Raw genomic sequence first — 13,544 nt, 5'->3', positions numbered from 1 at the left:
GGCCTTTTTTTTAATTGTTTATGGTGTTGTTTTCGCTTTAACGAAGAACACAGCTGTATACTAGATACGGGTTAGATACGGGATATTAGTCTTCTTATATATTGTATGATGGTATGATACTACCCCTAAAGGGAGGGATTGTACTTGATTTTTATATGACGAAAACATAATATTTCTATCAGTTTAATTGATACATTGAGCTAGTATGTCAGTAACTGATATTAGTCCTTTGTTAATTTTTTACATCATTGTTATGTTGCTAAGTTCATTTTAACGACCCATTGGTGGCCTTCGGCTGTTGTCTGCTCTTTGTCTCATTGCCCATTCCCAGTCTCAATTTTACTCCTTGTTACCATCACTATAAGGTCTAATGCATTATCATGATTATCTTTAATTAAACTAAAATACAATATATTATGATCATAAAGAATTCACTCCACACCATACACTTAAACTTCTGTGAGGTGAAATGCCGTTGGTATATATAAATCAATGTGCTTGTTTTCGAGATATTAGCCATTGAAATGTTGGCGGGAAAATGTTCTCTCTTGATTTTGTATAGCTTTTCCAATGAGAGGTCAAAGTTCTAAAAAAAACTATATAAAGATAACAAAGATTCTATAAGACTTTTACAGATGGCTGATAATTATACATGTAAAAGGTGTCAAATGCTGCAAACCAGAGGATTCCGAAAATCTGACAAAAATTCCAAAACATAACAAGCGAAAATCCTTAAAGATGAACACAACTGTACTTTTTAACATTACTACACGATTGATAATTCTAATATATATCATGAATATCTTTAATTGAACAAAAAAATATATACATGTATATCGATTAATATGAAGAATATCCATCAACACCATACACTTCAACTTCAGTAAGATGAAATGCCTTTGGTTCGGTATTTACACTCGTTAATTTTACTTTTTGTCCTTTTGGTAATGTGTTACACTGTGTAACTATGACCTGTCCACTTACGGCTGGACCAATGAACTGACCACATAGCTCCATGTTAGAGGTGTCTAAGTTTTCTCCGACATGAATCAACATTTTTCTGAGACGACTACCTACAATAAAGAAACTTAAATGGTATTGATTTAACATAATATGTTTATAAAGTTTCTACTGCCATTTATCTCAATTATCTCCATAAAGAAGGGATGTCAACTCATTGAAGATTTGCTAATCGAGTACTCGTCGGATTTTACGGGCGATTCGTGAGTACTCGCTCGGTGAAACATTTACAAAATGGAACACACAATTTTATAGATAAAGGAAGATGTGGTATAAGTGCCAATAGGACAACGTTCTATCCAAGGCACAGATTTTAAAGGTATACTATTAAAAATCAAGGTACAGTCTCAAAACAAAGCCTTGGCTCACACCGAACAGCAAGCTGTAAAGGCCCCAAAAAAACATTATTATCCATTTAATTTATTGGGGGCGGGTGTCTTTGGTTTTAAACCTTCAACAGTTTTACGTATGACTAGATAATAGTAAAAGGAATGTTACACCATAATTGATATCTCATTTAAATATTTACCATTTGTGCTAATTGTGTAAACTAGCAATAATCTAATCAAGTAATTAAAAATTGTAGTTTTAGAAAAAAGGTTTACTCAAACAACAGTATTATGGAACCTTCAAAATTCAAATTAAATAATCATGAAAGGAGTGTTGATTAGAGTTTTACTGTTGACTCAAATTTAATCAATTTCTGAGGGTCGATAAATGATGCAACTGCTTTGTTCTTATTCTAAAATATATAATTTTCCGCTTTGTAGGAACGAGGCGATTTCTCAACTTTCAAAGGTAACTTATAGCCTTAGGTGCTAGGAAAATATATGCTCTAACGATACAGAGGTGGTAAACTGACTAAAATTTTTAGGCTAAAGTGCAAATCTTGGAAAGATGCTCTTGTTCATAACCTATGTTCGTTCTGATTTATTCTAACAGGAAACCGATTAGTTGAGTATCGTTTTGGTAAAATTTACTCGGTACCATCGAGTGTCACTCGAATACTCGAGTACTCGTTAACATCCCTAATATAAAGTATGCTTAAATTCAATTTGCATTTCATCTTGACATACACCGTGGGATTTTAAATGAATTGATGGAGAGAGAGCACATACTACATTGAAGAGGACTACAATAAGAGACTTGGTTAAAAATGTTAATGCAGGTTCAAAATAACACTGATATAATCTGAAAGTATATGAACATTGTGAAAAGAAAAGAAGGGGTTTCAGGCACAATTTGTAATGAAACTACATTTGTTAACCCTCTCGAGTCCCAATATCAAACTTAACTTTTAAAATAAGAGAATAAAATATCTTTGAAGAATGAATATTTTAGATATATTACATACAGAGTTAAAGAAAGTGTCAAATATGATAACGAAACAAAACACAACAACAACAACATTCCGATGTTTTTTAATCAATCAACTTTTAATGCACATTTGCTGTTAACAATGTATTCAACCTACATCTTTTATTAAGTATCCCTTAAATTAGTTCTTGAATACCTAAAGGAAGTATTCAATAAAGTCTATCTATTAAACTATGTATAGCATATGTCATGATCTTACAGATATAATAAACATTAAGTTTTTAAATAGTTTTATAGTAGTCTGTTGTCATTTATGTATTATTTTCAATTTGTTTATTTTCTTTGACATCAGACTCGGACTTCTCTTGAACTGAATTTAAATTTGCGTATTGTTATGCGTTTTCTTTTCTACATTGGCTATATGTATAGGGGGAGGGTTGAGATCTTATAAACATGTTAACCCCGCCGCATTTTGCGCCTGTCCCAAGTCAGGAGCCTATAACCTTTGTTAGTCTTGTATTATTTTAAATTTCAGTTTCTTGTGTACAATTTGGACTTGAGTATGGCGCGAATATCTCTAAATTAGTATAAATATTTGATTAGGGGCCAGCTGAAGGACGCATTCGAGTGCGGGAATTTCTCACTGTATTGAAGACCTGTTGGTGACCTTCTGCTGTTGTCTGTTCTATGGTCGGGTTGTTGTCTCTTTGACACATTTCCTATTTCGATTCTCATTTCTAATGATAAAAATGCTGGTAAATTGCTAAGTAAACTATCTTAATAGTCGGTGATTCGATCTTGATGCGCTTTTTAAGCATACACAGATGCTAAATTTAGAAATTTGAAATACCTTAGGTAACAACGTCTATCCGCTTCATAGTCAGAATTCGATCCTAGAAGGATTTTCAGCATATAATTAACGTTTTACGTTCCTTTTATACACCGCTGATAAATTTAAGATGACAACTTCATATTGCATTGACTTTGCTACTTTGTATTGGTTCTATGTGGTTATGCGCTGTATGCGCTCCTGGTGGATTGATCGTTCTATGCGCTCCTGGTGGATCAAAGTATAATCAATATACATAAACCTGTCTTATAACATAGTATATTACTTACCACAACAGCTATGCATCCGATTCGTACTGACCACCTTTAGTACCGTATACACCTGTCCGAGATTGACCCACCAAAAAGGTTCCAGTTCCCGTTTTGTATGGAAGATGTTGGTGAGCTGTTTAATTCCGTCCACCCCTGCTTCTGGTTCGCATAGGTATCCCTCAGCACAGAAAATAGAGCTCTGACCAGTTGGCTTGTGATGAGAAACTAGAGATCCTTCTTCTTTATTGATATAAAATACATATAATAAAACTGCAATTAGAATAATCTTAATCTTATTACTTTTTGTACTTAATGAATCTTTACTCAAGGAAGTTCACTTGTCATGTTTTTGGATTTTTGTCAGCTTTTTTTATCTTGGATTTTGGTTTTATCCATGTGAATATTTAAAACGAGAAGGTGCATATAAAGTGCGAACCAAAATAGAAACGAAAAGAAAGGGAACGAAACGAAATAGAAACGAAACGAAGCGAAAAGAAACAAAACGAAAAGAAACGAAACGAAGCGAAATGAAACGAAATAGGAATAAAATTGAAATCAAATTGAATATTAAGCCGATTATAATTGTAAATATTATTTATTGTCTAGTTTGATACAAATTCTTGTAAAGTTGAGAAAATAACCCGTGAAATTCAGCGTAAACGTTAACAAGCTGTGGTTTAGGAACGGCTTAAACACAATATATAATATTTGATTATGAACTCTATATGTTTTACTAGACAGACACGATTAGGCACGGACCATTTGACTTTATAAGGGGGGGGGGGGGGGTCTTTTTTAGAAAAAAATATCCAGCACTTGGATTAAAAGAAATAAAAATCTTGCCAACATTTTTCAAATAAAAAAAATTAAAAAAATCTAAAATAATTTGTCTACATTGTACATGAACACAATAATCTGTCCGCGTAGCGTTAAAAAAAGACACCCGGTCAACATGAAAAGACCAGACCCCCCCCCCCCCCCTTCTCATTTCTGTTATCTTTTCAAGATATAGAAGAATGCAGTGCAATTAAAGTGCTCAAGATAAATTTGGTATTCGATGATATCATAGTTCTACCTATGAACTATGCCGCGCTGTAAAATAATAAATGATAATATTAATCAGAAACCTCTAAATATCTTCGATACTAATACTTTTTTGCATAAACAGGTAAAGCTTTCTCTATTTGTCTGACTGTAGAATAATCTGTTGGACGTGTATAAATCAGCTGAAAACTGCATATTGTAGTTGTAATTCTCTTTGAAATAGCTTTCAGAAATTTACATATTAAGCTTTAATCGATACTTTATGAAATTTATTTGTTGGTTGTTTTGTTTTCATATCGAATTCAGATTGATCTATACATTGTTATATTGTTTTATATATGTGTTCTCTATGTCTTTCGGAGTATCGGATATATTACCCCTGTGGCTTCTTTATATCTTTCGAAATATCGGATATATTACCCCTGTGTCTTCTCTATATCTTTCGGAGTATCGGATATATTACCCCTGTGTGTTCTCTATATCTTTCGGAGTATCGGATATATAACCCCTGTGTGTTCTCTATATCTTTCGGAGTATCGGATATATTACCCCTGTGTGTTCTCTACATCTTTCGGAGTATCGGATATATTACCCCTGTACTTCTCTATACTTGACTACCTATAGCTTCACATTGTTGAAGACCGTACGGTGACATGGCTGCTCACATCCGCGTCGTTTTGATCAATGTTGGATATAGCTGCCTCAGTCGCAATCATACTATCTCCTGTTATATTATCATTGCGCAGTTTAGTTACAGTTATTAACCTTTAATTTTAGTATTGGTTAAAAAGAGGATAATATTTAGAAAGATAAAACAAAAGAATTCAAATGATCCGTAATTTGATTTCGTTTCGTTTCTTTTCTTTTCGTTTCGTTTCGTTTCGTTTCGTTTCGTTTCGTTTCGTTTCTTCTCTACTTCGTTTCGCACTTTATAGGCACCAAAAGGGAAAAAATCAAAATTAAAAGCTCAAACACATTAAACGAATGAATAAAAACTGTCATATTCCTGACATAGTACAGGCATTTTTTAATGCTGAAAATAGTTGATTGAGCCTGGTTTTATAGCTGAATAAACCTCTCACTTGTATGAATGTCGCATCCATAGCAAGATTGTCCAATATCAGTAACAGTACGTGTATGCAAAGTGGTATAAAAAGCTTTTGATTTTATAACATTTACGGCACAAACAAAAAACTTTAAAGAAAGATATGACACATTAACAAATATCGGACAGTGAAAAATAATTGTTATCAATTAATGCAGGTGTTGCTATGGCTCAGTTGGAAGAAAGATAAAATGTACACGTCTGTAGGATATGCCTTACCACAAATAAACATAGATTTCCATTGTCCAGTTTTGAGACAGACAGCAAAAGGTGTTCCAATCATTTTTATCCTTTTTGTACACATATACTTCATGCCGTGTCCTACGTCTCTCGAAAGTCCAAATGGTTCGTCCAGTTCAGCATTTACAGCAAATGGTCTTCCAGTACAATCTAAAAAAAATTACAATGTTTTACAACGTATTTTTTTTTTTTTGGTATTCAATTATTTCATTAAGGCGTTATATTGATCTTAAATGATAAATTTATTTCCTATTTTTTGAACATCCTCAATAAAAACTATGGATTGTGCGTTCCTATTTAAACATTACAACTTTTAATATACAATTAAATATGTTTCATTACCATGACTCATTTAACAGTTTGTTAAGCATCTACATTATATTAGTTTCCTAATAGTAGGTTACAACATATACAAAGAAAAAGTTGTTTCTGTAAACTGTAAATACGCGTAAGGATGTACTTATTCAAGAAATTAAAAAAAATCAATAATACACAATTTTTAGAAGAGCATTAGTTACGGAACAAAACAAGCTTTAAATACTGATAGGTCATGGAGCTTCTTTTCGAGATATTTTATTTTTAAATATGGCGGGAAAAGGCTGACTCGGACTTTTCCCTTATATTTGCATTGGTATTATTTGGTTCTCAAATTAAATAAAAAAAAAAAAAATCTGCTTAATAATTTGGAAAATGACCTTTTATGAGCATTTTAGTCTTTTATGTGGCAGAAAATTTGTCCTTGTATCGTATGGTAAAAACACATGGAGCAGGAACATCTGACACAAAACCTCACCAAAATACATCCATATATAGCCGAGTAAATAAAACAATTAAAAAATACTCTAAATAAGGCCTAACAACAAAATATTTGGGTTCTAACCCATGAAATGTATCTCTTCTACCTGATACTTACACGCTATTACACATGTTATTACTTCTCCTTTCAAAACACATTTGTATCCCTCTGCACAAGTATGCGTAGAACATTTGCCAACTAAGTTCTGAATAACATAAATCCTTTTAAATGTTTTTGAAATGTTATAACTTTGAATAACAACTATCAAAAAACGTTTTGAAAATGTAGAAATTAGGCCGAAAATTCATACTGACTATAAGTAAGATTCTATATGTTAATTGACACCAAAATTTACTGTATAGCTAAACAGTTATACCTCAATTTAGAGAGAAAAAGGTGAAAATGTTTAGATTGAAACTGTTTAACTATGTAATTCCAACATAGCAGTTGTTATTTAAAAGAAACATTTATAATAAAAGTAAATGTCATTTGCAATGCAAAACAGATCTAGAAGAAGACTATTACTTACATTTTTCTATAACAAAGGAAGAAAAGGGCCCCAAAACATAACTAGCGTAAAACCATTCATACATGTTCTTTTTAAAAGATTTTTCGGATGAAATGGAACAAATTCTTGTACAACTCTATTTTAAAAATAAGATGTCAGGTAAACATGGTGAACATATTGTATTTTGATACAAAATATCAGATCAGAGTTTTTATGGTTTTAAAATTTTTTTGACAGTTTTAGGTTTTAGCATTTTTATGTCATACATGTGTACTATGTTTCAAAGCAAAAACTGAAATGATTAGATGTGTATGAATTGTTTATAAAGGAAGTAAGAAGGGCTATGAACGAAAGCAAAATAATTTCTCAAAATGTATTTTCATACATTTGAATAAATTGATTTAAAAGAATACTTGATATATAGTCAAAGTTTATGCAATTTTGTATATTATATTCTGATTATTTCCAGGAAAATTCCCCTGGCTCTGGGACAGTGAAGTATAGTTGTAACAAACAATCGTTAGATTAAAGAATATATTTGTTGTTAAAAAAAGAAAAAAAAAAGAGGTTTAGCTAGCTATAAAACCAGGTATATATAATCCACCATTTTCTTCAGAAAATATCTCAACCATGTCAGGAACTTAACGGTTGTTATATATTCGTTTGATGTGTTTGAACGTTTAATTTTGCCATTTGACAAGGGACTTTCCGTTTTAAATTTCCCGCGGGGTTTTATTAAATTCATGATGTTACTTTTTAATAATATTACATAATCAGTGAACAGACTTACCTTTGACCACGAAGATATGTTGGACGAAAAGCATCCATGTTTTTGAACAAGTTCCACTTCCGAGTTTATATTTCCATTGATATCGCACATTTTCCAGTCACGCCTGTAACTAACGTTAGAACAAGTCGACGTTTTCATACATTCTTTGAGACAAGCTAGAAAACTAACTTTCAGTAATCTACGAAGTGCAGCGTGGTGATAACATTGTCCATAAGTTATCTCCCCTGGTGTTAGGATTTGCGGATTTTGACATTTGCTATCATCTGCGTCACAAACATCATATAACGACCAAGAACATGTTAACATCACACTTTGTAAAAGCAACAATGACGTCACTTCCTTCATATCTATCTATTTCTTTGGGTGCATCACGCTACAGTGTAATACGTCACATAAATTACTCGACTATATTGCAATAGCTTCAAAACTAGAAATATTCAGAACAGTTGTTTTTAACTATAAACGGAAAAATCCAAAATAAAAGAGAATTTCATGAAAAAAAAAATTAATAATATATGAACTTGTATTTCCATATTGTATAAAGTTAGCAAATATAGGTTTTGTCGATATCTCAATTCGCTTTGGTGATGATTTGCCTTTTCTGTCCTTTTAAATTATAAATAATTTAGTTAAGTTCTCTTTCATCTCAATGCATCAATATGATTTGAAATCGAAGGATATTACATGTTTATTCATTGGAAAAAATAATATAAATGATATATGAAAGGAAAAGTTCTTGCTTTTTCGATCGACACTTTAGGGAGTATATACTTGACATAAACTTATCACATACTCGATAATCATTCATTTTGTTATGTTTTACTTCACACAAATAATTTCATTTGTATATATCTAAAATTGTATACTATAATGTCCGTACAGAGTGACAAGGTTTCCAGTTGAGTCCTGCCTGGTTAGTGACCAGGCTAAAATATCGTTTTAAAAAGTTATCTTTGTAATAGCGGATGTAGTCGTCATTCTTTAACATATGATTTGTGAATGATGGATGTACAAATTTTACCAATTAAGAATTGAATGCTTCTTTTTGTAACTTCATTGAGGTGTAAAAGCGTTGACCTAGTACATTTTGTATGAAGCGCAGAAGCGCTTCATACTAAAAATGTGCGCACGGTCAACGCTTTTACAACGCTATGAAGTTACAAAAAGAAGCATTAAATATTTATAATTACATGTTTTTAGCAATGATCATGAAAACACGAATTTTATTACTGTTTTATTTAATACACCTGTGCACTTTATTGTGGGACCACGTGTTATCATGAATGAAAAGTTTTATTGAGCAATGCAATTGCTTACGGAATAACACGTGATGTGCAGTTAGCCAATCAGAATAAAGTATCATAATGAAACATACATCTAATGTAATTATTTCATCTTAAAATGTATTTCCCATACTTTTCAAATCATAAAACATAAACCAGACCCTCTACTAGATTTGTAATATGGGCTCATAACAAAATAACGTCAGCCAATCAGAAGACGCTTTACATCCAAAATTAAATTATTAGAAGATAACATAACAATACCTGAGTAACACAACATTTACCTTATTATGAGTGATTATGTTTAAATGTGTATCTCGTTATTTATTACAAACTCAATACACGACAATTTGATCGACAATTGCAGTTCAATGCAGAAACATGACAAAATAAAATCACATAGCCCTATAGTTTATGGGGCACAATGTTCTTGTTATATCCATAATCCTTCTTGTTTTCGTTTGTTATGACGGTTAATAAATATTACCTACACGAATTGAAATCGATATTCAAACACTCTCTTGAAACCATGTGCCTTTGGTTTGTGTAAGGGTGTTTGAGCTGGCAAACAATTAAAGTTCCAGGCAAACGAAAAAAAAAAGCATAACAAAGAAAAATATGTCGGTGTTTTATAAATATTCGGATTATGCCGACTTATAGATCTTACTAAGTAATTTACAGATGTAAATTGGTTACATCATCGACAATTCAATCAAACAAACATTTTCAATTTTGCCAACCACCTTTAATATAAATCTTCCAGCTGATTTTGTTCGGCATTGTTTTGAACAATAGGTGAATATTTTTAATTTGCTACATTTCTCAAAGTTTACGTTGAAGAATTATTTGCTTGACAAATGACACTGAAAACAAAATTTTAGAAATGAACAACTAAGGCTTGCAACTGTACTCCATTGAATTGGTATTGCTCACTCTTTATTTTATGAACTTAAAAAATATTTAAATCCAAGGAATTTATTACGTTTCTTGAAGATGTTAAATATGATAGTGGTTTTGGTGTCATTAATTCGCAGACGAACATCCATGGCAACAATGACAGTATATTTCAAACGGTAAAATTTATGTAGGAGTTGCACATTTTAGATATGATAGTGTGTATAAGTGGAGCTTTTGATTTTTGCCATTTGCTTACAGATTTTTTACTTGGAGTTCGGTATTTTTGTTATATTTAACTGGTTATCATGTTAAGTAATCACTCCTTTCAAAATAACGTTGGTATTACATAATAGTGATTTACTGTACATAAACTATTAAGTCATGTAAAGTTTTTATTGAAAAGGAGTAAATGATACGTTGTATGTCAGAATTTTTTTTTCGAAATACTTGTACTGATTTTTTCAGTGAAGATTTTTGTCATCCTTGCAAGCTTTTAAAAACGCACGGGATTGCTGTGATGCATAGCAGTCTTTTTGCGAGGAGTGGATGTTTTGTTTTTACTTAGAATAATTATCTTCAAACAACAGATCGACTTTGAAATTATTACACAAAAAAAAGGTTAACCTGACTGACACATACAAAACGGTTTTCAGATTCTCCATAATAAATTGATCTGATGCTCCTCGAACAAAAACATTTTTAAGTGATGACTTATATGTTATATCAATAACAAAAATTAGCTGCCTACGGAGCATCTTGTACATTCTTTTGGTACTCTAGATCTTTGCTTTTTCATTAATCGAGATTGAAAAACTTGCTTAAGATCGCTAAAAGTCATTGCATGTACCATGATCTTCCCAATTTGTTGTTTTGTTTTAACTTTACAGATAAGAGTGAAGGTTTGGTACCATTTAAACGTTTAAACCCGCTGCAATTGTTTGCACCTGTCCTAAGTCAGGAATCTCATGTTCAGTACTTGTCGTTTGTTGATGTGTTTCATAAGTGTTTCTCGTTTCTCGTTTTTTATAGACCGTTGGTTTTCCAGTTCGAATGGTTCTACACTTGTAATTTTTGGGGATCTTTATAGCTTGCTGTGTGGTGTGAGCCAAGGCTCTGTGTTGAAGACCGTACTTTGACCTGTAATGGTTTACTTTTATAAATTGTGACTTTGATGGAGACTTGTCTCATTGGCACTCATACCACATCTTCTAATATCTATGGTCTTTATTTTGAATTTCTCATGAGCACATACTGTGTCTGTAATTGTATATGAAAATAGTTACTGTAATTATGAAATGGATTTCTTGTTATATTATAGGTAAGTAAGCGAATTTGACCTCCCCTAAGTCAGGAAGGTACATGGATGTTCGAAAATTCAACAAATGGTGAAGAAAAGGGCAAGGGAAGATGACTGGTAAATGTTTCAAGTACAATTCAGCAATGGTAAGTATATTATTTGTATAATGCGAGATTTTCTCTCTGTGTTGAAAACCATACTTTGTATGGAAAATTCACCCTACCCTGCTTTTCTCATCATTTAGCGTCCGTCGTCCGTTAACTTTTACCAAAATCCTCTCCTCTGAAACTACTGGGCTAAAATTAACCAAACTTGGCCACAATCATCATTGGGGTATCTAGTTAAACACAGCTATTTACTATTTAGACTCTATTACAACCAAAGGCCTCTTTAGAAGCTGCTGTGATAACTACAGACAAGATTAAAATTACTGTTGAAATGTCAAACAATATACGGCAAGTTTATGAATTTTGACAGTTGTATATGTAATTGATACTAAGCTACAAAAGGTCATGTTTTTCTCTGACTATTTATGACGTCTTTACACTAAATTCATTGGATGTTGGATGTGTACGGATTGATAGTTTAGTTTTAGTTGCATGATTTTTTTATTAGTTGTTAGTGGCTTTGAACTAGCTGTCAGATAACTGCGAGTACTCTCAGATCTGTTCCTAGTGTCTTTTTGTTGTCGGGATGTTCAAGAACTCGGCCACGTCCAATTGTATTTTTGTCCATCTGATGAGTTAAACCTTGTTATATATACCACTGTCTCAGGTAAGGGGAGGGTTGGGATCCCGCTAACATGTTTAACCCCTCCGCATTATTTATGTATGTGCCTGTCCCAAGTTAGGAGCCTGTAATTCAGTGGTTGTCGTTTGTTTATGTGTTACATATTGAATCAAATTTGTTTGTCGTTATTTTTTTTATATATATAAATAAGGCCTTTAGTTTTCTCGTTTAAATTGTTTTACATTGTCATATCGGGGCCTTTTATAGCTGACTATGCGGTATGGGCTTTGTTCATTGTTGAAGGCCGTACGGTGACCTATAGTTGTTAATGTCTGTGTCATGTTGGTCTCTTGTGGACAGTTGTCCCATTAACAGACATACCACATCTTCTTTTTTATAGTTGAAAATTTCATTCACCAGAAGATTTCAACATTGTTCCAGAATATCTCAACCGATACCAGAAAATCTCAACATGACATACTTTATAACATATTTAGCTTAATGAAATTTTATAAGTAAAGAAAAAGAACAAACTGTAATTTTATGTTTATAATGTTTTAGAAAAATACTAGTTTACTGATATATATGCTAGTTTATCAATGATATCACTGTCAATTTGTCAATAGCTGACTGCGCTGGCCACATTTACCTGCTGGAGAAAAATCATTACGATTGCATTTTAAATCATATTCATTTGTGTTATACACGAGATAAACTGTAATTCCATTATCTATGGCATGCCATTCTCCGATTTTACAAAAAACGCATTGATTTTCAGTAAATTGACGAAAAGTCGACCTACCCTGTGTTTATTTTGAATATTTTGAACCAGAAAAGCTCAACAGGAAGTGCCAGAATACTTTTTTCCGTCTCAACATTTGGTTCAGATTAGATGATTTACCAGGCGTGTAGTTGATGTTGAAGTGTATGGTTGTTATTGCCATTGTTTATTGATCTATGAACTGTGTTTCTATCAAAAAATATAATGCTGCAGAATTATAATCAAATCAACAATTATGTTTGATGTACATGAATCTCAATAAAACAATCAAATTGAAATATCGTTAAAACAATCGTGCAATACTATGGATTTATTCATTTTTAAAGATACCAATTTTTGTAGATTAAGGTCATGTATTACAAAACTGTTTGTGAATGTAATGTATATTTCCTCGACGTTGCCTGAACAAAATAAAATGCAAATAAAGTAAAAAAACAACTATGTTCAGTGAACCATAAGATACTTAATTAACTATTGAACATGTCGCAGCTAGCGTCTTTCATCTTGGTTTGTAAGCAGTTGTAAGGGTTGATACAATAGAGGCCACTTGGGATGATGGTCGGAGAAATTTGGACTGCCACCGTAAAAAGAGGGTATATTGGATAGGGACAGAAATTTTGCCTTGCAACAGGCCAC

The 13,544-nt window shown here is 32.2% G+C and overlaps 1 protein-coding gene across 1 annotated transcript; it reads right to left on the bottom strand.

Annotated features, from left to right (window-relative positions):
• Positions 1 to 840: 840 nt before the first annotated feature.
• LOC139494249 (uncharacterized) lies at positions 841 to 8,011 on the bottom strand. The gene is made up of 5 exons (XM_071282418.1): positions 7,922 to 8,011; positions 6,741 to 6,828; positions 5,807 to 5,977; positions 3,457 to 3,708; positions 841 to 1,073 (listed from the first exon to the last, which is right to left on the bottom strand). The coding sequence occupies exons 1-5, from the start codon at positions 8,009 to 8,011 to the stop codon at positions 841 to 843; spliced, it is 834 nt and encodes a 277-aa protein (XP_071138519.1).
• Between the last annotated feature and the right edge of the window lie 5,533 nt (positions 8,012 to 13,544).

Source organism: Mytilus edulis, chromosome 11, assembly GCF_963676685.1.
Source record: "Mytilus edulis chromosome 11, xbMytEdul2.2, whole genome shotgun sequence".
In the NCBI taxonomy this organism is placed as follows: Eukaryota; Metazoa; Mollusca; class Bivalvia; order Mytilida; family Mytilidae; genus Mytilus; species Mytilus edulis.
Note: the sequence above shows the minus strand (reverse complement) of the source record. Positions and strands in the feature narration are given on the sequence as shown.